A 27,323-nucleotide genomic window follows, 5' to 3' on the forward strand; every position below is an offset into this window, starting at 1 on the left:
CCTGTGGAAAGAAGCTATTCCTTAAACTCAAACTTTATTTATTTATATAGTGTCTTTCATTTCAGTTAAAAACACAATGCGCTTCACATAAAAGCAGATAAAATAGTCATAAAAAATGAAAATTATTAAAAACAGAAAACACAGGACAATCACACAAAGATGGGACCCCTGCCTCACCAGTTTCCTCCCCCCTCCCACCCAGTTCCCCAAGTAGAACCCTGAACAAAAACAAAGAACTGCAGCTTAGAGGAAAGAAAGAAAGTCTAGCTTGGCACTGCTGTGAGAGAAACGATATCATGGGGATCCATTTATTCCAAGGCCCAGCCCAACCACGGCGGTCATGACCACAGCGCTCGCCCAACACAGAGCAGCCTAGGGCCCATTCCATGGCTATTAGACCACAGAGCGACACCCCAGCCAGCCCAATGAGAACGGGCACCGCAGCAACAGTACCCCCTACAGGTGACGCCGGTAGAGCACCAGAACAATGGATCCCCAAGAGGAAACCCTGGAGTAAAAACCATCAGAATAAAAATTTAAAATAACAACAATAAAAATGAAATAAGATATAAAAATATTAGTAATTAAAAAATAAAATACGTATAATGATTAAAACATAACCTCAAATAACCTCAAACAAAAAAGTAAAATAACAATAAAAAATAGCATATTAAAAAAATAAAGATAATTATAATAGTCCTTAAAATAAATAAATAAGTAGAGAAATAAATAAATATATCAAGTAAAGAAAATTGACAAATTAATAAATAGATTAAGGACTTCAGCAATTAGTAAAGTTATGTAAAAGCCAGACTAAAAAGGTAGGTCTTGAGCCTCTTTTTAACCCTTGTGCTATACTAGGCACTTTAACATTGGGAGTTGGGTCATCTAGACCCACTAGACAGTGTGCTGAACCTTTTTTCTTCAATGATTTGTGAACCTCACTGGTGTCCATGGATTACATGAAATCTTTCCACCTTTATCCACCTTTGTCATGGTAGGGATGATACGTCAATGCAAGGGTGAGCGAACTTATATTATCCCACCCCGTTATACTATAACCATTTTATTACATGATTTATCAATATCCGGTTCCCAGTTTTTATCAGACAGAATTAAAAATCATAAGATATCGATAAAGCACATGACAAAGATGAATTACTTAAGTATTACGTCAAAAATAACTATTTTAGAAATCAACATGGCAAATGCAGATCAGTCATCTGAAATATATGCAGATTATGTTACTTATAAAAGCCATTCATATGAATGAAACATAATACTATATCAGTAAAATAGACAACACTGTTTCAGGAATTTTCATAGCAAAATTTCATCAAGTATCAAAAGTTAAAAACGTGCAAAATTATGCTACATTAGGAAAGATTTTTGAATCAATTTATCAATTTTTGGAGAAAGTGAAGTAATATCATTAAAAGTCAATCAATTTAACAATTTTCAATAAGTGATTAATCATTTGTTTTACTTTTTTAATATTTTTTTGTTGTATTTTTATTTTTTTTTATAATAAAGTAATGCTGTAGGGGAAAAGTAAAAAGGGTCCATAACTGTCGATTGTCCAAGGTTGGTATTTCTTCTTTTACTGATAACAGCCGTTCTTCTGGGTTCAAAACAGTTAATAGTTCTCTTCGATGTTATGACTGCAGACATTAGATTCAGGTCCATATCCTTCTTCAGCTGATATCAGCGACGGTGAAAGTTGAGGTCAAGTTGTCTGCAGGTCAGAAGTCTGCTGTTATTCAGGTGACTTCAGACATACAGAGAAAGTGAGGAATCCAGATGTCATATTTCTTGAAATTATTTGGCTCTTTGGTTTATTACTACATGTTGTTTCAGACGACCCTGGTCAAACACTTCTCAAAGTCCTTCATGGTGCTCACAACCAGAACCTTGGACCGGTCCTCTGGACCGAGCGGTTTGACGTAAATCCTGCAGCCTTTAACCCAAGTGTTCTCAATCTGCTTACGCTTCCTGAGAAGCCGTGCATGTTTTGAGATTTCAGCATTCCTTCTGGTCAGATGGTCGTTCAGATAAGCAGCCGAACCTTTCAGTTGTTTCCTTTGGGTCATCAAAGCTAGCTTGTGTTTGTGATTCACAAACCTGATGAGGATCGCTGGTTTATCCGTCTCCTTTCTCCTGGGGAGCAGGTGGCAGGTCTCGATGGTGTTGAGATCCAGGGAAATCCCTTTAGATGTGAGAAATGAATGTATTTGCTGCTCCAAAGACACTGCACCGATCTCCGTATTAGCACTGCTAGCTACGCTAGCGCTAGTATTAGCAGTGCTTGCTCCTGCTGTCAGTTTCGTTTGAGGCTTGATCGTTAATCCAGTGAGAATGACATTATTCATCCTTACTTGCTGATCCACATCGTCCAGTCTTTTCTCCAGAATCTCGACCCGGTTTTCTCGCTGCTCATTTTGAGCCCGAAATCTTCGGAACTCTTCCATCATTTCCCAAAGTGGCCTTAGCTTAGCCGACACTTGTTCCATAAAACTTTTCAGCGTTTCTTGAATAATGTCAAGAGTCTTTTTGAGGTCTTCGTATTCCTGGGGTTTCTTCGAGGGCATGGTCAGCTCTCTTTTTTGGGGAAAATCAACCTTTTAAGTAATTTGAAGATAGTTGTATTCGCAGAGAGGCACGCCATTCGTCCTGCTGTGTAACCCGGAACCGGAGACTTCAAGTTCATGTATCATAAGCATAGCTGTGAAAGACAACACCATGTCTCCTGATGACATGCCCAAAAGGCAACATATATAAATGAAAAAGTATTGGACCCAAAATTGACCCCCGGGGAACCCCACAGCTTGTTTTGTGGATTCTTGAGGACTGGGTATGCATACTTACAAAAAAGTGTCGATCTGTGAGATAGGAGTGAAACCAGTTAAGAGCAGTTCCTGAGAGGCCGACCCGACTCCTAAGTCTGTCTAATAAAATCTGGTGTTCTACCATATCAAAGGCGGCACTAAGATCCAGCATTACCAGAACAGAAAGTTTCTAGGAGTCATAATTATGTCTGAGATCATTTAACATTTTTAAAAGGGCCGTCTCAGTACTGTGATTTGTCCTAAAACCAGATTGACATTTCTCAAGAACATTATGTTCATTTAAAAAATCATGTAATTGAATAAAAAGTTTTTCAATATTTTTCCTAAAAATGGTAAGTTGGATACAGGTCTATCTATAATTGTCCATAATATTTGGATCCAAGTTACTCTTCTTCAGGAGGGGCCACACCACCGCCGTCTGAAAGGAAGAGGGAAAGACCCCCGTCTGAAGAGACCAGTTTACTATGTTTAAAAGCTCTGACTCAAATAATCCATAAAACGTTTAAAAAAGTGAACTGGGATCTAAAAGGCAGGTTGTAGTGTTTGCTTGGGAAAAAACTCGACCAAGCATCTCCGCATCAACCAGGACAAAACTCTTCAGTGTTTCCTCAGGTAAAAACAAGGAAACTGACATGCTAGGATTAGTGTTATGTAATGGTTGAAGGTTAGATCTAATAGCATTGACTTTATTCCTGAAGTGGTCAGCAAAGTCCTCACATGCAGTTTGTGAGTGAGGTATGATGGATTTATTAAAATCTTAAAAATCAATAGTCTTAAAAAGAAACCGGGGGTTGTGTTTATTGTCTGTGATGAGATTTGAAAAATAAAGTGTCCTTGATTGTTTGACAGCATGGTTCTAAATTTTCAGCTGATCCGTAAAAAAGTCATAAACGACTGTTAAATTAGTTTTTCTAAATTTTCTCTCTGCTCTCCGTCAAATTTTCTTCGATTTCAAAATAGCACCGTTTCTCCTGTGTGTCTTTGGATTCTGTTTCAGTATTTTTGTTTTCAGCGGAGGTGCTAAATCAATGAAATGTTAATGTTAATGTAAAGGTTTCAGTTTTAATGCCTTTTTCAGCAAATAGATGCTGTTCCACCACCTCTATTACCTTCCCTTACAGAAAATAAAAAAAATAAAATTAGGGGGAGAGGCCTCAGTGAGAATAGCAGGTGCATCACCAAGCCAGGCTTCAGTTAAAAACAAACAGTTCAAATCATTGTCAACAATCAGATCATTAATTATAAAAGACTTGTTAGAAAGAGATCTGATGTTTAATCCTTGTGCTATCCTAGGCACTTTAACATTGGGAGTTGGGTCATCTAGACCCACCGGACAGTGTGGTGAACCTTTTTTCTTCAATGATTTGTGAACCTCACTGGTGTCCATGGATTACATGAAATCTTTCCACCTTTATCCACCTTTGTCATGGTAGGGAGAACACGTCAATGCAAGGGTGGGGTCATCTAAGATAACACAAGGGTTAAAACAGCCATGTTCAGTGTAGCAGGTGAATCCAATGATGATTTTCCAGTTAATTCTGTTTCTGTATTTGGTTCTATGTTAATAGGATGCAGACATCTAACAGAAGGAATGTGTGACTTTAAGTGTGGACGTTAATGATCTCTGCTAGTGATGTATACTGGAATAAAGGACATAGAGGGAATGTGTGTGCTTTGATCGAACCTTCAGCTGGAAGGAGTAGTGCAGGAGTGGAGGGTGAGATCCATGTTCATCCCGAGAAGATGGGAGCCTGTGTGGTTTGGATGTCAACCGTCTGATTGGAAAAGGTTCGATCTAATATAAAATGTGGTGAAATTGTCAATGTAGGGGATATTTTGGGAGTGGCAGTAACTTTTTAACCAGATATGGAGCTGATAATTGACATACTGTTTAATTATTTTTCTTCATTATACTCAGGTTTTATAAGTATTGAAGTCTAAGGTATTATTGCTTTAAGGTAAAAATGTAATGTTTCGTTCTCTCCGTGCATGTGACGCGGGTTCTTGAACAAGCATTTAGCATATGGTGTTCACACTGGAAAAGCAGGGAGGGGCTTCCTCTTCTTGTTCTTCTTTCTACTGTTTATACTGGCATAAAAAACAGAAAACAAGAAGAAGAAAGAAAAGAACAATGGTGGGAGAATGGGAGTGGAAAAACCTGTTTCTGAACCTGAAAACTGGCAATTAAAAGTGCAATAAAATGCAAGACAGACCCTGGATGAGCAAAATAGCTCAAACACGAGAGCATTTTGCGCCATACAGCTGAAGTATCATAATTAGATTGTGTTTTATTGAGGAAAAAGGGGGATTTTTTGGAGTTTTTGCTTGATTCTCAACATGACACAGAAAACTTATGTGTGAACTTCAGTCTTTGGATTGTAAAGACTGATAATAAAAAAAAAAATACACTTATGGTTGAACAACATGAATGAGATTCCATGTACAACTTACTATTATGAGTAGAATAAAGTAGATGAAGTTATAGAAGGAATGAGCATCCATAACATAGTACATGATCTCCACCCAGCCCTCGAGAGTGATCACCTGCAGGGAAAAGCACAGGCAACAAACCATTTAGTCCAACAGGAAACAACACCTGCTATTGAACAGGTGTCAGACTTCAAGCCTAAAGAACTGGCATTCTATTGGTTCTTCACAAAACCCAGTCCTATCTGTAGCTAATTACCTGGATCAGGTGTGTTCTGCCAATAAGAAGCTACAACGGGAAGTCAGTTGAGAAACATGGAGCACAGTGGCCCTTGAGCTGGTCCCCCACCTTTTTCAGGCCATGGACCAACTTAGTGTCAGACAATATTTTTAAGCATTGGCCTATATGTAACTGTTGTGGGCGTCTGATTTTTTTTTCTTAACCTCTTTCAGGTAACGTTTTTCTTCATCCTCTGATATAAATTTTCCATTGACCCATAATTGTCAAAGTGGAAATAAAAAAATTAGATGGCAACGTCAGCCTCATCTGTCTTTTAATGTGCAACATGGCATTAAAAAAAATGATCACTAAAACTGGTATGTTTGAAATGTAATAAAAAATGTGACTACTGTTTGGGTAACTTTATTGGCAGTGTCTTTGTACACTGCAAAAAACCACCATCTTAATTCTAGAAAAAAGTACTTGTTTTTAGTAGAAATTGACTAGAAATAAGTCAAATTATCTGCCAGTGCAGCTAGTAAATTTTACTTAACAAGATGTCTTGATTTAAGTAAAAATATCTAAGCCATAGTATATTGGTTAAATCTTGAAATTAGGCAAAAACGCTTATTTTAAGCAGTAATTTAAGACAAAAAAAACTAGAAACTAGGATATAGGAGCTTGATTAAAATGTATTGCCCACTAAAATTCAGAAAAGAAATCTTGAAACAAGCAGTTGCAAAAGAAATTTTTTTTTGTTTCAACACTAAAAAGAATGAAAATAAATTAACTTTTCGATTCTTTTATTCAACTTACAAACTGAGATTTGTGTTACAAATGTACCCAAATTTTCTAGGAAAACAACAGTTTCTTTAACAACACTATTAGAATACTCATCTAAAGAACAGACATAAACATTAAACTGCAAAAGCAGTTCATCTTCCAACAAATTCTTTACTTTAATGCTCTTTCATGTGGTGGTGATGTCCCGCTTGTGAATAGGATCCTGAAGGATCTGTCTGAATGACAGAAGGGTGGCCACGCATTTTGTGTAGGTCAGATGTAGTGTGTAATAATATGCCATTTAGAAAATCAGACCCTGGTGAAGCTTTTCTTTTTCAAACGTAACTGGCATCAAACCAATAGCAACGATTCATCTACAGCCATCGAATACCAAGACTGGACTTGAAAGGCCTTTCTTCTGGATGAAGACGTTTGGATCTTCTGTTGACTATAAAGCAGAAAGAAACGTTTTTACTTTAGTATCTCCAATGTAGTAATTTCTTTATGTATCTGCTTAGGGCAAAAATAAAAATATACCTCCTGAACATGCAGTAAAGCTTCACTAGCACACCCCAGTTTCTTTGATGGAGGTGCCACTGGGGGAAAGAGAATGGCAAGGGCCTTCACCAGAGCAAAGTTGGCTTCCACTGAAACACAATAAATTGAATTGTACTTCTTGAAGAAGAAACACATAGAACAAAGTGTTTTTTGAGAAGAAGCATTCACGCATCTAACTACATGTATCAAAAAGGCATAAACTTACTTTTATCCCTGTTGATTGGTGGCTTTATTGCCTTCTTTGCCTTCCGTAAAATGACCCTGGCGCAGCAATCCTCCCATCTCATTCTGACTTCCTCGAAGAATTCAGCATTGTGGGGAGCAAGGACTCTATGCATTTCTCCAAGCACCTGCAATGACAAACCAAGTAGTGAAAAATATATAGACATTTAAAATTTTACTTTATGCTTTTTACATAATACTTACATGATGCAATTCTCTGGATAAACATCCACGATGGATGAAGCTCTGGTATCTTCTCTTATGACCTGAAACTCCAGATAAAAAAACTGGTATACATCAGCTACGTTGGGCTTCTACTTTTTGTACATTTCCTTCAGAGTTTTATAATGCCTGGTTTGTACTTGCATACTGAAGGAATTTATATTTTTTGGTAATTTCATTAGGGTTGTCAGTCTTAAATTTTTATTACAGTGAAGATAAGTCATTTGCTGAAGTGTGTGCTTTAACATCCTTTCAACTCTGAAGTTGCTTCCTATAGTTGCATATGTGAGAGGTGTCAGGAATGCAGCTACAATCTCAACACCCCTTCAGGAGAAAACAGTCTTTGATCTTCTGAGGCATTTGGTTGTAGGTCTGACTTGGATCATAAATCAATCATCTCTGAGACTGATTTCCATCCCTGGGAATCGCCACAGGCATCTGCTCCCGTGTGAAGAACAAAGCTCTAGGATCGACTTCCTGCGGTGACAGTTCCTGCCACCCATGGGGATTCCGTACCGTGTCTATCTGTGAGGTTCCCCCCATAGACCAGATGCTGTGATTCTAAGGGTGGGCTGAAGGAAGTAGGCGGGCTCCTCTGTCAGCCAATCTCTAGCGACCAGAGGCGGAGATTCGGCGGCCATCTTGCTCCCGGGGGAGGATGTTCTGACCACATGCTTAAAAGTCTGAACTCAAGGAACTTTTATGTGTCTCCAGACAAGCTGCATGTGAATTCGGAATGTAACCTCTTGCGTATTGCAGGCCTTGGTTTTGGACACCCAGATCGATCTGTTTTATTCTGTTTTATTATCTTTTACTTTTTAGAAATATTGTTAGGGAATAAATTTGTTAAACTTAATCCGGCCGAATCCCGTGGTTTTCTTCTTCTCTACCTTTTTGAACATGCAACAAGGAAAGTAATCTCAAAGCGAAAGATTATATTTTCCAACAATACTATCCTTATTCACTAGAAGTGATCACAAATTGTGTTTTAATTTCTGCCAACAATAGTAACTCACAAACTTAAAAAATGTTAAAATCACAATTTTTCACAACAGCAAGTTTTCATTCAAACATTAAGATCATCAAGCATACATGACAAACTGGCCGATTTGGGTGGGAAATGCCCAATCTGGCAACCCTAGCATAAAACTGAGTTACAGTTGAGCAGTATTGGGCTAGCAATAACTCAAGTTAGCTTACTACAGTAGCATACTTCTTGAACACTGAAATACATTTTAACTAAATAAAAATTAAATTTGACACGTTTAAACAGAACCAAAATATCCTTAATTGTATTTTAAAGTATATTTATGAAATATACTGCATACTTACAAAAAAGTGACGAAGTAGCTAACATAGTGCTAGCAACTAGCGCAAGCTAGCTAGTTGCTCCGTTAGCCTGCTTCTCAAGATGTTTAAACCCACTTTATAATCTTTACCAGCTGCGTGGGGCGTAATGGTGATTTATTCTATGTCATATAATTTGATATAGCTTACCTCCTTTTATCTTGTCCACCAAATATTATATTCCTAATTTGTTTTTCCCGTTCGTCCTCGTCATGTTCTGGATCATCAGATGTACGTCGCAAATGTGACAAGATGGCGCTGGGTCGGTCACAATATGAAAATTCTCAAAGGGTATCCCAAAAATGCAATAAATAGAATTATTTTTTTTGTGTTACACATCATTATGAAAATACATAAGTTATAAAACAGCATATAACGTGATTGCTCTACCAGTTTAGCTTAAGCAAGTCTTCTGAACATATTAATCCCCTTTCATCTGGTCACAATGGACTTTTCCATTCTTGCTTGTGCCCGCCGGAATGTTCCACTAAAAAATTACGACAATTCATGAAAAATACATATTTTAAAAGATCAACTATTCTACTTAAACTTGGTTTGATACAACAAATAATTTATTTGATTAAGGAAGATAATCATTGTCTGATTTGTACAATTTTCAATTCAAAATAGATCTTTGCACAAAATCTTGAGTAGGTATTGTCCAAACCAAGCGCGGTGGAATTATGATTGCGTCATCTGTGGATTGCAAAGTACTGTTTATAATTTAAATTTAATTCAGGTAACTATGCTGTTAGAGTGAAGTGGCTTGTTCTCAATATTAACAAATATGTATGTGAAAGGTCTCTAATTATCATTTCTGCAAATAAAACAATACTTACTTTTGGACTTACACAAAAGATTTTGTGGTAAACAATGTATTGTTGACAATACAGACAACATTGTATTGAAGACAGGTTTATGAAACACTGTTTTAACAGAGATCTTCTTGCTTATGAAATAGCTATACCTAATCTTGTTTACGTTTATAAATGCTGAAAACATGCTTGGTTATCATCGTTTCAAAATCAGTATTTTGATTAAATATAATATTGATGATGATATTGCAGTAAAAAACAAAAAATATGTATCTATTGTTTATCCTATTAATATTGGATGAGCTATTAAACATCAGTATTCAAATATATTTTTGGATATCAGGTAATGTGGTATCATCTAAAATGAACTTAAATTAAGACCTTACCCTGTGCTTAAATCAGGCCTGCAGTATTTTTTCTTGTTTTGCATGAAGAATGATTCATTTCTAAATTTACAAACTGATAAAGAAAGGTAATGCATATTTTTTTGTTAAAACAAGTTTAATAAACTTAAATTAGGACGTTTTCCTGTCCTTAAATCAGGCTTGCAGTGTTTTTTTCTTGTTTTGCATGTAAAATGACTAGTTTCTAGATTTACAAACTGATCAAGACAGGTAATGCATATTTTTCTTAAAACAAGTTTAATAATCTTACACATGCTGCTGTTTTTATCTAAAATCAAGATAAATAAGATTTTTACAGCTAGTTTTAAGTTTAATAATCTTAGGTAGATTGACAGAATTTGCAGTGTAACATAAGACAGCCAGTTGCAAAATATGATGAGTTATTATTATGGTGTGTGGGTAAAACTGTTGCAATAAAACTATATTTGGAGTAAAGACTCCAAATATAACTTTATTAGCAGTGTCTTTGTAACATAAGACAGCCAGTTGCAAAATATGATGAGTTATTATTATGGTGTGTGGGTAAAACTGTTGCAATAAAACTATATTTGGAGTAAAGACTCCTGGTTTTTGTCTGTGAAATGCAACTTTCTTTTATTTTAAAGTCGAAGGCTCTTCTTGTGTATCCTTGTTGACTCTATTCTGCAAAAAAACTTTCCAAATATGTTAGTTTTTTGCTAAATTTGTAGCTTGAGGGTTTCAATTTAGCGGTTAGCACAGCCACTTCAAGGAAGTAGCGGATGTATTTACAAACACATGACCAAGCCACTTGTGTCAAGAATGAGTCGGATGTGGTGGAGAGAATCCAATAGTCTTCCAAAATTAAATTTCCCTAAGAATCTGAGAATAAATAAAACAGAAAAAATGCAGGTCTTGTTTTTTTTGTTTTTTCTCTTTGGCTGTCCTGGCTGTCCGTACTGGTACTAGTCCCTGGCCCGAGGATTGGGAATCACAGGTCAAGAAGATTTTTCCAGTGCCTGAGTAACTTTTTCTGTTTATCTGTAGATCTGATCTATAGACTGAATAAGGTACTTGAAATTGGAGTAAAACCTCTTCTAGAACAGGGGTCTGCAACCTGTAGTGCTGAAAGTCTGTCATGGTCATTTACTGCTATCTTCTGTTTAACATTCACTTTACCTCCACACACCTTTTCTGGTTCTTTTTGCTCAGTCACTCCAGCTGCATGCACAGTTTTTAAGACCTTCAGTTTCACTCCACCTGTGTCAGTTCATTGAGTCAGTTCACGTTCCAGCAGTTCATAGTTTCTAGTTTAATTACTGGCCTTGGTAAAGTTTTTGCCTATCCCTTTTGGAAGTTCCTGCCTGTGCTTCTCCTCCTCTTCTTCCGCCATGGAGATTGTGAACTGTTTGGAGTCCTCCTCTTATAACATATCTGAGAAACGTTGGTCATCACCTATCACAGGATTTCCAGCCCCCTTCTCGTCTTGGGGAATCCCCAGCAGATCTAGTGACATGATCCACTCTGCGCAACAACTCACCATGATATTATTCAGTCACTGCTGCTTCAGCAAATCTCCGGTGTGAGCAATTATCTCTACCGCAAACTTGGAACCAGGATTACCACTGACTTCTGGCGGCTAACCAACTTCCTCCATCTTTTCAAAAGGTCCTGCGTGTGTCTCTAAGTGGGTTGTTTCCTGACTTCGTAACCCTTGTGCTATCCTATGGGGTCAAGATGACCATTGACGTGTTGTCCCTACCATGACAAAGGTGGATAAAGGTGGAGAGGATTTCATGTAATCCATGGAAACCAGTGAAGATCACAAATCATTGAAGAAAAACATTCAGTGCATTGTCTTGTGGGGTCTAGATGACCTCACTCCCAATGTCAAAGTGCCTAGGATAGCACAAGGGTTAAGAAAAAGAGCCATTTGGTCCAGTTTCTTACAGACCAAAACCCAACGAGAGCAGCAAAGTCCTACTTCACTTTTTAGAAAAATCCAATTTATTTTTATTTTGTAGGCATTAGGCCATTCATTAATACAATGCAGTTTTAAAAAATACATTTAAATTATAACAGTGTGACCCCAGCACCCATGCTCCTTTTAAAAAATGCCTACTGTGTCGTTTGTCTGCCTGCTGCAGATTTTCAGTTATATTTAAGAACTTTGTCTCTGAATAGCAACTAGTTATTAGGTAAAAATTTCAGTTTAAACTTATTCTGATAATAATCCACCCTAAAATAAGATCAAATATTTTACCACCATTTTACTTAGGTATGAGTGCATTCTGGAGGATAGATAAAGCCTCTTGATTTTGTGTAATGTCACTAGTGATCAGAAAATAAAGGCAAGTAATTTTAACTAACATAAGATTACCTCAGTTTAAAAATCTAAAAATAATTGACATAAGTTAGCTAATAAATCTATTTTTTATCCAAATCATTGGGATTTCTTTTCAGAGCCAAAGAGCCACAATGAAGGGATGAAAGACCTTAGGGCCTCAGGATGCAGACCCCTGTTCTAGATCAATGTTTAAATTTGAGATTCTTAAGATCATAAATCTGTGATAACATGAGATGGATGACTTGTAATCTTCACAGTCAACACCTGACCACTAACACTTGATGTTTGAAGGATGAAAACTATCAGGAAATCCTATTTAATATTAAAGACACTTAAAACATTTTGGCTGTGTGTGCCAATATTGAATACCTCCTTTCTTAGATCCATATTTTTTTGTCAACATAACAGTAAGGATTTGCAACCAAAACTAAAAGTATGTGCTTTTCATTTGTAAAACCTTAAATAGTTGCCTAGAAACTGTTTCATGCTTCAAAAACTAAGGCAATAAAATTCATAATCCATCACAAAATACTATATGGTATTCATAAGTCATGGTTTAGGGGTTTTTAGATCTCATGTGATGATACTAGCAGACAGCTCAGGCTTTAATATTTTTAAATCTTGTTTGGAAAAGCATGCACTTACAGAATTGGGTGCATGACTGTGATCAGAATGATGTGATTTACATCGAAACAAACATGTTGTTGACATTAATCGACTGAGGTAAAACCGGGACCACATCAACTGGTGGCTTTAATCAATAGAACTCCTTTGTTGCCTGTCAGTGTGGGACATGACATGTTAAAGACCAAGACAAATTAGCTTCCTTATGTTTAACAGAATGGCCATACGTGACTGAGACCACCTCACAATGAAACCTAAGTGACAGATCACATTAAACCCGAATCAGGTGAAGCTTTTAGAAGGGAAAAAAGCTGATGATCCTCTAATAACAAGGTCTGTCTGGTTGTCAAGTTAAGGTTTTTCTTTCAACTATGAGCTCCTGGCAAAGTCAAGTTTTATCTTTCCCTCAAATTGTTCATGCTTTTATCACCTGTCAGTGGACTACAGCGTTCTAATTTATGTCAATTTGGATCCATCTTTTCTGTTCTGAATGTTGTTGCTTGTCATCTAAGTGCTTTTAGAACTATTCTTACATCTGCCAATTTTTCTACCCTATAGGGCACACTGAATTATAAGGCATACTGACAATAAATGGTCTATTTTTGAACTTGTGTCATGAAAAAGGCGCATGAAACTATAAAGCTATAAGTGGGACAAAAGAGTCAGAGATAGAAGTCAGTCAGACTTAATTAACTGGTTTCACAACCGTAGAACTTGTTTCCTACATGTTAGTTACATTTGAAGTAGTAGCCAAGTAAGCATATTCACATTACCCCAAACTCCCAGCCTTGTTTGCAACACATAAAGACAACAGACTGATACCACTAAAATAATCGCTAGGCTACTGTGACTACGCTAACTCCCAGCCCCAGTCTGATTCCACTACGCATCAGCCGGATTAGCTTATTCACAAAACCTGTAACTTTCAACTTTGCTAACAATAAAAAAACTAAAAACATACTGATACTTCTAAAGCAGACATCACTGTGACTATGCTAACTGCCAACCTTGATTGTATCACTTGAAAAACACAGTCAGGGCATGCATGACATCACCAACCACAGGGGCTGTCATGTATCTACAGACCATCTGAATGCAACGCTAGCAGAGGAGCTGAACAACTTCTTTGCACGCTTTTAAGCTCCAAAACAACAGAACTCTGCCGCTCCAGCCCCACCCCCAATCCCATCCAGCTCCACCAGCTCCACCTCTCCAATCACGCCACTCACTGTGACTGAGGACAACGTCAGGAAGGCGCTCCTAGCAGTGAACCCCAGAAATGCAGCTGGCCCAGATGGAGTTCCTGGCAAAGTGCTTAGAGCATGTGTTCCTCAGCTCGCACCTATCTTTAAAGAGATCTTCAACTTCTCCCTAGCCCAGGCAGTGATACCTTCCTGCCTGAAGTCTGCAACTATCATCCCAGTGCCGAAGAAATCTCCCATCTCCAGCCCCAACGACTACCGTCCGGTGGCGCTCACTCCAGTTATCATGAAGTGCTTTGAGAGACTGGTCCTCCAGCATATCAATGATCACCCTCCCCCCAGACCTCGACCCCCACCGGTTTGCATAGCGCACAAACCGGTCTACAGAGGATGCCATCGCCTTAGCCATGCATGCAGCGCTGAGCCACCTGGAGGAGCAGCAGAGCTATGTCCGGATGCTCTTTGCGGACTATAGCTCTGCCTTCAATACAATCATCCCGGACATATTGATCAGAAAACTGGACACTTTAGGGCTGCCCCCCCTCACATGCGCCTGGATAAAGGACTTCCTCACTGACCGGCCCCAGGCTGTGAGGCTGGGCCCCCACCTCTCCTCCACACGCACACTGAGCACTGGCTCCCCACAGGGTTGTGTGCTGAGCCCACTCCTATACTGCCTCTACACCCACGACTGCAGTCTGCAGCACGACAGCAACCTCTTCGTGACGTTTGCTGATGACACCACAGTCGTCGGACTCATTTCAAAGGGAGACGAGGCAGCCTACAGGGAGGAGGTCCTGAAGCTGGCAGCTTGGTGCTCAGACAACAACCTAGCTCTGAACACCAAGAAAACCAAGGAAATCATTGTGGAGTTAAGGAGGCACAACACCGACCCAGCTACCCTCTACATCAACGGAGAACATGTGGAGAGGGTCCACACCTTCCGGTTTCTGGGAGTTGTATTCTCCAACAACATCTCCTGGACAGAAAACATCAAAGAGGTCATAAGGCCCAGCAGAGACTCCACTTTCTGCGGGTCCTCAGAAAGCTGGACCCCAGCCTGCTGACAACCATCTACCGTACATCCATTGAAAGCCTTCTGACGTACTGCATTGCAACATGGTACGGCAGCTGCACCATGGCGGACAGGGAGAGACTGCAGAGGGTAGTCAAAGTGGCTCAGAGGATCATCGGCTCCCCCCTCCCCTCACTATCGGACATCTACTCCTCCCGCTGTCTTAGCAGAGCTGGAAAGATAATAAAAGACAGTTCCCACCCTGCCTCTAGACTGTTGGACCTGTTGTCCCCGGGAAGGCGCTACAGGTACATCAGAGCAAGGACAAACCGCCTTAAGAACAGTTTTTTCCCCAAAGCCATAACCATCCTGAACTCAAACATGCACTCACTGACAGCTCCACACGCACGCACCCACACACCCATGCCTCTCTCTCTCTCTTTCTGCTCTCTCACTATGCGCATCTCATTATGTCAACACCATCACATTATGTGCAATATTATCTCATCATGTGCAATATATCTCTGCTATCATGGGGATAGAAGTTTTTATTTTTTACCTACCTCTGCGGAAAGTAAAAACCCACTCATCAAAAATTTGGATTGTACATTTTGTACTTTTGTAAATTGTACTTTTGTAAATTGTATTTTTCTTTCTTGTGAAATTATTTTATTACTATGTTATTGTACATGTGTATAGTGACAATAAAGGCATTCTATTCTATTCTATTCTATTTACAATAACAACATACCATACATTTTGACAGAGCGCAGTGTACCTCTAACAATCGCATTAGTATCAGTAATAAAACACAGAATGAATCCATATACACAGTAGGGCGCACCAGACTAAAAGAAGCACTTTTTTTTTTTTTTAATAAAGTGAGCCTTTTAGTGTGGAAAATACAGTATATTTGTTTTCTGTATAATTTAAAATGATCAGCCTAACCAGGGAACATCCTTTGGACCAAACAAGCATTGTGGATCCATACCCAGAGATAACCCTCATCCGTGGAACATGTTTTTTCAAAAGATTCTGTTTGTTTTATAACTAGTATAATGCTGTGAGAACTGCATTTCACTCGTTCTATTTTATTTCTTTTTCAAAGACTAAAAGTACTTGAAAAATGCAAATTTAAAAATACAATTCACAGTGATCTAGATAACTCTAGAGTGTCCATAATGAAACTCTTTTAAATCTGAGCCAAAATAAGTTTTTGAAAACCACTTTATTTTAACTTTTCTGACCCTTTCTACCTTATTTATAAATTAATCCAAAGGAGGGATGCAAACAGAAAGCAGCAAAAAAGAAAAATTTAAAGAGGAAAAGAGTACCATCTCCTAAAAAACAACAAAAATGTTTACTATAAAGTTGGCACTTTGACTAACGTTTTTGAAGTTAAATAGTATTAGTTTTAATAGTTCAGGAATGACTATTTGCAACTTTACATTTTACACCTCCGCAATTATCACATTTGGATTGCTTTATCTCTTAAATGCACTGTGGCATTTAAGAGTCAGAGGGGATATTAAGTTTTGTGGAAATCATTTTATAGCATGCTACCAAAACTACAGTAGAAAATGGGTATTTGTTTCGACTATGTTCATATTATTTTTTTTGAAGAAAAAAAACCTGACAAAGTCACAGCTTTTCTCTGTTATTTTAGCTAATACATTAAGTTCAATTTTAATTGTACTGCAGATTTTCAAATGACTCATATTTTATCTGGGAACATTAATATATTCATGACTAAATGGTTCCTTTAATAAGAGTCATAAAACCCAGCTCAGAAAGTGTTTGGACAAAATATGAAAATTCAAATAATTTGTAGTTGGTAGGCAATGCAAGACCAACCTGAAAGATCACAATCCACGCATATGCGATGTTATCAAAGTTTATGGCGTCTTTGTGGGGATTCCTGCTTCCAGTATGGCACCTGGTGTAATACTGATTCCAGTTGACACACAGTCCGGCTAAACTGACACTTCCATTGGTCAGCGGTTCAGGGCTCAGACCAAGTAACTGTCGATAAAGCACATCGTCCTTGTCCAGGCAGCACACCCTGCCTCCCTCACGGCGCGCTGGAACATCCATGCAGGACATGATACCGTTGTCTATGGGCAGTGAGCAGATGAAGGGCCGCTCATCATCCTCATCTGGCATGTAATATTCCTGAGGAAGGCTGATACCGGTGGTGCTGTAAGTTGAAAAAGAGATCAAGATGAGAGTATGAGTGGAATGATTTTGTACTGTGCATTTATCTGCAAAATAGAAAAAGAAACAAAAAAAGCACATGATAAAACTTAAAGCTGTAAGAAAAAAAATCAAAAAAAGCACATGATAAAACTTAAAGCTGTAAAAAAAAAATCTAAATAGAATGTCACAAAGGTCCATGAACGCGCGTTCTTGGACAAACAGGGAGAGGCTTCTTCTGTTGGAAGGAGCTTAGCGCAAAATGTTCAAGTGGTCCAAATCTCATGCATCTTGCTGTTGTAATTTTTTGCTGTCTATTATAAATTGAGATCAAAGAGCTGAGCTCAGACAGGTATGCGACAGCCAGAAGGAGAAAAGGTCTTTGACCGCTGGTTCGGGAAATGAAGTAATAGAAGTCAAATCCATTTTCAATAATGTAATAGAAATTTTAATACAAATTAATTGCAAAGTTGACTGGAGTGAAAAACTTATTTTCTTCGGTGTACAGGGAAACGACTACGGTGGCCCAGAAGGGTTAAAACACATTAACTTACCACACAACACATTAACTCACAACACAACACATTAACTTACCACGCAACACATTAACTCACAACACAACACAAAACTTACCTCACAACCCATTAACTCACAACACATTAACTTACAGAACAACACAGCTCATAACACATATAACTCACAAACACAACACAATAATTACAACACAATAATTCACAACACACAACACAGATGGAAGCACGGGCGTCAGATTAAGATGCAGCTATCACTGCGGGAGTTGAAGCAGAGACTCTCTCTGGGATTATTTTATGAACTCAAACATGGAAACATGATTACCAAGTAGAACTCTTCAAACTAATAAACCTGATCTCTCCACATTGTCTGTGTCTACCATGCATTGATAAACACATACAAAGCTCCATGTAGCGATCAGACTATTACTTTAACTGGTAGCTCCTCCCACAAGCGGCCCGGTATCAAGCTTTAAAGAACACAAATTCTAAGAGGTGGGGCGGGGCGTTGCACACCCTCAAGAACAGGTTAGATGACAAAGCCCGGTCCATTAAGCGTCTCTGGCGTTCATGGAGCTTCAGTACATATAACTCCAACAGCCACCCTGCCTAACGTAGTCCGCTATTATATTTTCATGAGGGAAAAAAAAAAACGACCCTAAAAGTGCCTTAAATCAAATTAAACAAAGCCATTTTTACCCGCAAATTAAGAACCAAAACCGCCCAATCTGGCAACACTGCTGCTAACTTCTCTTGTAGAAAAAACGTGCTCCCTCCAAAGCTCACTGTGACGTTACTTTCTGTTAGATAGTTAGCCGCTCAGCCCAGCACAGGTTGGTGTGTCGTGACCTGCAGTCTTGAGCAACTGTTCTGTCAACCAGAAGTTGGTGTTTGGCTCCTCTGGAGTATCTGCCAATGCTCTTCTGTGTGTTGCTCATGTTTTGATCCATGTGCCTATTTATTGGTTGTAATGATGCCTGACTTGAGCTTCCATGTTGTGGACAGAGAGGTTAGTGGCCGGTAATTGGATGGGACTGCACCCTTTGAGGGATCCTTCTGGATTAGGATCGTTCACCCTTTCGTTAGCCATTCGGGGTGAGTCCTATCTCTTAGCAGCTGGTTCATTTGTGCTGCCAGGTGCTCGTGGAGTGCGGTGAGTTTCTTTAGCCAGTAGGCATGTATCATGTCAGGCCCCGGTGCTGTCCAGTTCTTCCTACCTGAGACTCTTTCTTGGATGTCTGCCACTGTGATGGTTACTGGATTCTGTTCAGGGAGGTTGCTAAGTTCTTTTCTCAGAGAGACCAGCCACTGGGCATTGCTGTTATGTGCTGCCTCTTTCTCCCATATGTTTTTCCAGCACTGTTCAGTTTCCTGCTCAGCTGTTTTGACCCTGCCACTGAGCGTACACTTTCGCAGGCTGAGTTGAGAACAGCCTGTTTATCCGTCTGGCTTCATTGTCTCTTGTGTACCTCTTTAGGCGGCTGCTCAAGGCTAGGAGCCTTTGTTTAGCAGTTTCCAGTGCTTCGGGTATGGGCATCTGGCTGGATCTCGTAGGTACTTGCTTTCTCATTGTACCTCTTTGAGCCTCTGTCAGCTTACTCACATCCTTCCGAGTTGCCTTGATTTTGGCCTCTAACTGTTGCTTCCATGGCGGGTGCTGTTTTCTTCCATGGTTGCTCTTGTAGCCAAGCATCTCAAGGATCACTGCTGCTGAAGTGTAAACCAGTTCATTGGTTTCTGTGATTGTTGTGGTAGGAATTGCCCTTAATTCTTCATTCACAGTTTCCAGAAGACTTTCAGGCGGTACATCACTTAACCATTGTAGCTGGTGTCGGGGTTGCCTAGTGTTCATTCTAGACATGATCTTGTCTTTCAGGTCAGATGCTGCCTCGCTCAGCATATCTGTAGTTTTTGGGGCTGTGTACCCAAGCTCAGGGTGGGAGTGTGGTATAGCGTCCTCTCTGACCTGCTGTTCTGGCTCTCCCGTCGTATTGTATTGTGTCGCTTCAATCTCAAGTTGTGATAGGAGTTGCCGTTTGTGGATGTTAGAGGTTTGGGCTACCAGTTGTTTGGCAGTTAGCCTTGATTGTGGGTTTCGAAGCATCCATTCAATAGGAGACAAGATCATGTCTACAATGAACACTAAGCAACCCCGACACCTCCCTGAACAGTATCCAGTAACCATTACAGTGACAGACATCCAAGAAAGAGTCTCAGGTATGAAGAACTGGACAGCACCGGGCCCTGACATGATACATGCCTACTGGCTAAAGAAGCTTACCGCACTCCACGAGCGCCTGGCAGCACAAATGAACCAGCTGCTAAAAGATGGGACTTACCCCGAATGGCTAACAGAAGGGCGAACGATCCTGATCCAGAAAGATCCCTCAAAGGGTGCAGTCCCATCCAACGACCGGCCAATAACCTGTCTGTCCACAACATGGAAGCTCATGTCAGGCATCATTGCAACCAATAAATAGGCACATGAGTAACACATAGAAGGGCATTGGTAGAGACTCCAGAGGAGCCAAACACCAACTCCTGGTCGACAGAACAATCGCTCAAGACTGCAAGTCACGACATACCAACCTGTGCACAGCATGGATTGATTACAAGAAGGCCTATGACTCAATGCCACACACATGGATCACTGAATGCTTGGAGCTGTACAACAGCAACAGGACTCTAAGAGCCTTCATAGGAAACTCAATGAAGCTGTGGAAAACCACCCTTGAAGCCAATGGGAAGCCACTTGCACAAGTGTCCATCAAATGTGGGATATACCAAGGTGATGCTCTGTCCCCACTGCTGTTCTGCATAGGTCTGAACTCCCTCAGCCAAATAATCAACAAGACTGGCTATGGATACCGACTCAGAAATGGGGCCAACATCAGTCACCTCCTCTACATGGATGACATCAAGCTATATGCTAAGAGCGAGCGTGACATTGACTCCCTGATCCATACCACCAGGATCTACAGTACTGACATTGGGATGTCATTCGGCCTCGAGAAATGCAGCCAGATGGTGACAAAGAGAGGCAAGGTAGTCCATACAGAAGGGGTCTCACTCCCAGAAGGAACAATAGCAGACATCGAGGACAGTTACAAGTACCTTGGAATTATGCAGGCAAATGGCAACCTGGAGCAGGCAACACGGAAAGCTGCAACAGCTAAATACCTCCAACGAGTAATGCAAGTCCTGAGAAGCCAGCTCAATGGCAAAAATAAGACCCAGGCAATAAACAGCTACGCACTGCCAGTTATCAGATACCCTGCAGGAATAATAAGATGGCCAAAGGAAGAGATACAGACCAAGGATGTTAAAAGACGAAAGATTCTCACCATGCATGGAGGGTTCCATCCCAAATCCAGCACCCTGAGACTGTATGATAGCCATAAGGAAGGAGGCCGAGGACTAGTGAGCATAGAAGCCACTATCCAGGATGAAACATCCAAGATGCGTGAATACATGAAGCTCAAGGCCCCAACTGACAGTGTGCTCAGTGAATGTCTCAGGCAATGGAGAGCAGAGGATACAGTGCTGGAGGACAGATCCTCATGGGAGGACAAACCCCTGCATGGGATGTACCACCGGACCATAACTGAAGTGGCTGATATCAAGAAGTCCTACCAATGGCTAGAAAGGGCTGGCCTACAGGACAGCACTGAAGCGCTCATCCTGGCAGCTCAGGAACAAGCCCTGAGCACCAGAGCGATAGAGGCTCAGATCTACCACACCAGACAAGACAAAGGCGTAGGCTGTGCAAAGAAGCGCCTGAAACAATCTAGCACATAACTGCAGGATGTAAGATGCTGGCAGGTAAAGCATACATGGAGTGCCACAATCAAGTGGCTGGAATAATATACAGGAACAGGTGTGCAGAATATGAACTGGAAACCCCAAGGTCAAAATGGGAAACACCTCCGAAGGTGGTAGAGAATGAGAGGGTAAAGATCCTTTGGGACTTCCAGATCCAGACTGATAGGATGGTAATGGCGAACCAACCAGACATTGTAGTGGTGGCTGTGGGCACAACTCCCACCTGTGGACGTTAGCCCCTCATACCACCCTCATGGCGTTTGTTTCTAACATTTTTTTAGCAGACGTGCACAATTGTAGCATGCTGGGGGTCATTTTGCAGCACTCTGGCAGTGCTCCTCCTGTTTGTCCTTGCACAAACGAGGAGGTAGTTGTCCTAATGCAGGGTTGTTGCCCTCCTACGACCTCCTCCACATCCATCTCCAGATGTACGGTGGTATGGTATGTCTCTTGGTAGTGCCTCCATGCTCCAGACACTAAGCTGACAGACACAGCAAACTTTCTTGCCACAGCTAGCATTGATGTGCTGTCCTAGATGAATTGCACTACCAGGGCCATTTGTTTGGGTTGTAGACACCGTCTCATGGGACTGCTGGAGTGACAACACTGCCTGCATTCAAAAGTCACCAAAACATCAGCCAGAAAACATAAGGATGGAGCAGTTGTCTGTGGTCACCACTTGTAGAACCGCTTCTTCATTGGAGGTGTCTTGCTAATCGCCTATTATTTCCACCCGTTGTCTATTCCACTTGTACAAAAACATGTGAAATTTCTCGTCAGTCAGTGTTGCTTCCTAATTGGACATTTTGATTACACAAAAGCATGATTGACTTGGAGTGACATTGAGGAGTTCCCTTTATTTTTGTGCAGTGTATAATAAATAAAAAACAGCAATTCCCTAAGTTATTTTTTAACAACCCAGTGACAACATGTCTATTTTCTGTATATTAAGCCATCAATCCGTGCAGTTCCCTTGTCTATTCTACCCTGTTTGTGGTCATGGAGGTCCCAGTAATCAAGTGAAAAGTCATAAGACAGGCACCAATCTATCACAAAGTCTCAAAGAAAGAAAAATAATGCAGACACACTAAGTTTTTGTTAATAAAAATAATATTACAGTCAATATTTTAGAGTGGTAATTTATATTGAATTTATACTGAACTCAGACCTCCTCCTCTATATCAGTATTGATAACCGCTAGTCGAGCAGAGACTGGCAAGATGAGTTCTAGAGACTCCTCCCGTGATGGACAGTCCTCCCTTCGTAACTGTGCATCAGCCTTTGTCTTCAATGAACCTGGTCTATAGGATAGTGAGAAATAAACCGGTTAAAAAACAAGGATCAGCGGGCTTGGTGGGAGTTAACTCTCTTGGCTGTTCTCAGGTACTCCAGATTCTTGTGATCATGACGAAAGGAGTTTCAAACCCTTTTAACCAATGACGACACTCCTCCAGGGTATCCTTGATATTCAGCAACTCTCTATCCCCAACATCATAGTTCCTCTCAGCACTGGACATGCGGGGGGAATAGAAAGCACACGGGTGGACTTTGTTGTCCTGGCTCCGTTGAGAGAGGATGGTAACAATCCGTGTCAGAAGAGTCTACTTCCACAATAAATTGTCCTCTGGGTGCAGGTGTAATCAGAACTGGGGCTGAAGTAAAGCGGTTCTGTAACTCTTGAAAAGCTGACTCTGCTTCCTGGTTCCAAGAAAAATGTCTTCTCGGATTATGTCAAAGCATGTTATCTGATCTCATTGAGCCCTCTGTAATCAATACATGGTCTCAGACCCCATCTTCTTTGAGATTTGGGTATTTGTCACCTGTGGTCTTGTTGTGATCTGAGGACTGTTTCGATAATGCCAAGACAGTTACTGTAGCAGCCCGCATCCTAGGTCAAGAACCGACCTGACCGCCAATCAACCTGTGGATTATGTTGTTGTAACCAGGACAGGCCTAGGATTACATTAATATCAGTTTCTAGAGGACATGAAATCTAACAAACTCAAAGTGATAGTCCATTTGCATTTTCACTGGTTCAGTGACCAGATGACTGTTTGTTATAATGTGTCCATCAATGTCTTTGACGTTGACACCCCACTTGTTAACAATTTCTTCGGACATAAAATACTGTCTGCCCCAGAGTCAATAAGTACAGTTTCTGAGTGTACCTGAATATTGACATGGAAATTTGCAATCTTTCTTGGATTGTGTTGGGAGGGGGAAGACAGGGAAAGGCTCACACGCATCTCCTCCTTTCGTGTGGAGCCAGGCCTTTTACTGTACAGTTCCCTATTCAGTGGTCTGGGGAACCACAGAAGCAGAGATTCTGTTGGAACCGACGGTCTCTTTCTTCCTTGGAAAGTCGAGTGCAGCCTAACTGCATAGGCTCAACTGTTGTTGGGTCCTGAAGAAATAGATGGCTTTGGGCAGAAACAAGATTGGTGTTCATGAGAAAACCTGGGTGTACGTGATCTTTGATGTCTCTCCCTTCCTCCTTCCTGAATGCGTCTGTCTATACAAGCTGCAAATGACATTAAATTATTATTATGTCTTGGGAGTTCACGTGCTGCTAACTAACCCTTAACACAATCCGATAGACCCTCATAAAATATGTCATAGAGGGTGTCATAATTTCCCTCAATATTGCTTGCTATGGTATGGAAACGTATGATGTAATCATCAACAGTCTCTTTGCCTTGACAAATCTTCGTTAACTGGCGTGCTGCCTCCCAGTGGGGTTTTACAGGTTTGAAAATCTCCTTGCGTTTCTCTGAAAATTGTCTGTAGGAGGAGTAGATAACTGATTCCCGGCACCACTCACCGGTGGCCCATTGAGCTGCTCGACCTATTAGTAAGGAAATAACATAGGAGACCTTCAGTCTTTCAGAGGGGTACGCGGACTCCGTTAGAGAAAAGATAATTTCATATTGACAGAGGAAGTTTCAACATGATGCAGGATTCCCATCTTATTCCTATGTTATATCTGGAGGATTAATTTTGGGCTCATTTGCTGATTGCACGGGGATAGTTGGAAGAGTTGTTAGTGAGAAACTTATAGCTGAGAGTTTTTTAGGTATTGTGCAGAGGTTAGATGTAAACTCAGCCATCCACATATGGTTACGAAAAGCTCCCTCTACCTGAGACTTCAACAATGCGCTGTCTTTGGGTCCATGTTGCTCCATGTTAAACTGAGTTGATGATGTACGTAATGAAATGCGTGGGAGTAATATATACCTAGGTGAAAAGGTGGAGTGAATAAGAGATGATTAGCCGCTGTGAGGGCGGGGCGGCTGCTGTCATGACAGTTGGCAACAGAAGAGTAACTGAATTTCTGATGATTTCACCAAAATAAATAAGCAACCACCGATGTAAAGTGGCTGCATGTTTTATGGAGTACAACATTAGAAAGAGGAGGAATGAAATGTATTTATTTCTGGAAGAACTTGGTTTGAAAATTGGGTGAGAAATAAACAGCTATTACTCATTAATTACATAGGTCAGAATTTCAGAATAACCTTTCTTGCTTTGAAACCTTTTATTAACATGGTCTTGCGAAGCCAAGTTTTTTTTTTTAAATTATATTTTTTCTTTATCGCAAGTTATTCAAGTTATAAACTCACCAATCAGTAAAAGCATTTGGTGTATGCTTGACTGACAGATTCTTCTGAGATTCTTCTGAGTATTACGTGGTACAATTGAGTGGACGATAAAAATATATGCTTTGTGCATAATTTTCTTTTTCCACTGAGGTCAATGTAATTTTATTAGCATTTACGAGACTGTAACATGAGTATGTAACATTTAACATGAGTTAGCCTTCCTATTGCTCTCAATGGTGATTCCAGTAAACTGAGTTGATTATGTAATTGATGTTCACACTGAAATATGATGAGAGGACAGATGACATCTTTTGGCTGTGATACCTCATTGTATTTAGAACATCTGCGCATTTTCGATGTGTTATTGGACTGGTACATCACACACACTGCAGTAGTTCCAGTAGAGTAAGACATAATCGACACCATGTAAACATAAAACACTCTCTCATGTAAACAGACACAGAGTATCCTGGATTATGACATTGTTTCATCCGACTCACAGTGTGAAGTTTTCCTCCGGGTAGCAACGGTTCCTCAGCAGCCCCGCCCACAGCTGCACTCCAATGATGCCAAAGATGAAGAAAACGAAGAAGCAAAGAAGAAGGACATTACCCAGCATGGGCAGAGTGTCGAGCAGCAGGTTCACCAGGATTCGCATGCCTGCAGAGAGACGCAGACAGAACTTCAAGATACTGCACAGATTAATCCTCAGAGTTTGATCAACTAACTGTACACCTATTTAAATAATTTTGAACAAGAATCAAACCTGTGATGTTTTAATTTTTTATTTTAAAAAAATCTGAGTACTTATAGTCAATCTTGAAGAGTAAAATACAGTTACCTCATTTATTACAGGGGTTACTTTCTATTAATAAGCTGTGATAGATGAAATTTGCAAAGCTATGTTCACTCAGTGTTCCTGATAGTCTCTTTGTGCTCCTCACCACACGTTTCTCTGGTCAAAGCCTAATGGATTCAGTAATGAAATTAAAACTACTGTTCTGACATGACTTGAGTATGAACCTTCTTATATTGACACATTGCTTTGATTGATGAGCCATCAATTAGACCCAAGAGGATGAGCTCTCTATTAGTGCTTCCAAAATATTTTTCTCACATGGTTGTAAGACACAACTTTAGTCAAGTGTAGACTGAGGGGAGTTTTGCAAACCCACAGCATAATTCTCAAGTGAACTTGTAATATTCAGGACATAAACAGAGAGTCTTCACTGCTATTGATCAGTTTGTAAATAGATGTAATCTTTCGATTTTCACTCTTGATAAGCTTGTTACTCTCTATAACTCTGGACTTCCTCAAATTTTAGATTCACATGCTCTACTAAAACCCTGTTCGGTGTCTTATTCCAGTTCTGCACCCTGGTTTACTCCTGACCTTCGGCTTTTGAAAGCAAAGGGTCGGCAACGTGAACAACTCTACAGAAAATCTGGATTAGCTGTTCACACGGGGTATACAAATCTCATATGCTTCACTATAAGGAATGCATTACACAATCTCAATCCAAATACTACTATATGTTATTCAATTCCAATAAAGGAAGGAAGGTGTGTGTGTGTTGGAGTGCATACTGTTGTGGTGTAAAGGGTGTGTGCAATAAAGGGTGCAGCAACCAATGGGAGGGGGACCATTGCCAAGAAGCTCCACCCCGAAGGTGCATCGCAGAATGCCAAATGCCTTCAATTACTCTAGTGGTCATGAGCAAGAAGGGTAGATTGATAAAACAACCGTCCCTTAGCCCCCGCAGCGTCGGGCCTGTCCCCCATGCCCAGGGGCCCCATTGCAAGAAGAGCTGACCTCACCACACACAACACACAAAGAGAGAAGAGCCAAGAAGACCAACCACCAGACTTTGTTCTTACTATTTAAGCACAGCCTCCTGTCTTTCTGCTTTCCCAGTTTTACTCCAAAAGCCTTTTGTGATTCTCTTTTATTTTAACATTAAAATTCTGAATATTCACCATCAATTTTGTTTTACTTCCTGTGTAACTTTATTACCTAACATTCCCCAGGTATCTATTTTCTCCTCCTTTCAGTATCCTACTACCTCTGAATGGACATGGACAAACGTAGCTTTTTCACAAACACGGCCCATACATTGTGAGATAAATACGTTTAATTTTCCTGGTCATTTTCTATCAGCCTTCTTAGGATCACGTGACTTGTGACGTTT

General features: G+C 40.2%; 1 protein-coding gene and 1 long non-coding RNA gene across 5 annotated transcripts in view; both read right to left on the minus strand.

The window, feature by feature from the left end:
• Positions 1-27,323, minus strand: part of cacna1ib (calcium voltage-gated channel subunit alpha1 Ib) — a 439,141-nt gene that overhangs the window by 285,675 nt on the left and 126,143 nt on the right. For all 4 annotated transcript variants that reach the window (XM_023954667.2, XM_078943263.1, XM_078943351.1 and 1 more), the window contains 3 exons: positions 25,635-25,794; positions 16,845-17,187; positions 5,298-5,390 (listed from right to left, as the gene is read on the minus strand). In XM_023954667.2, the coding sequence (XP_023810435.2) occupies positions 5,298-5,390; positions 16,845-17,187; positions 25,635-25,794 (596 nt within the window). The remainder of the gene's footprint in view (positions 1-5,297; positions 5,391-16,844; positions 17,188-25,634; positions 25,795-27,323) is intronic.
• Positions 6,433-12,409, minus strand: LOC110014197 (uncharacterized). Its single transcript, XR_013654578.1, has 4 exons — positions 7,261-12,409; positions 7,040-7,184; positions 6,814-6,923; positions 6,433-6,724 (listed from the first exon to the last, which is right to left on the minus strand). It is a non-coding gene; the product is annotated as an uncharacterized LOC110014197 (long non-coding RNA).

The sequence above is a fragment of the Oryzias latipes genome, chromosome 1 (genome assembly GCF_053564925.1).
Source record: "Oryzias latipes strain Hd-rR chromosome 1, Olatipes_Hd-rR_3.1".
NCBI lineage: Eukaryota > Metazoa > Chordata > Actinopteri > Beloniformes > Adrianichthyidae > Oryzias > Oryzias latipes.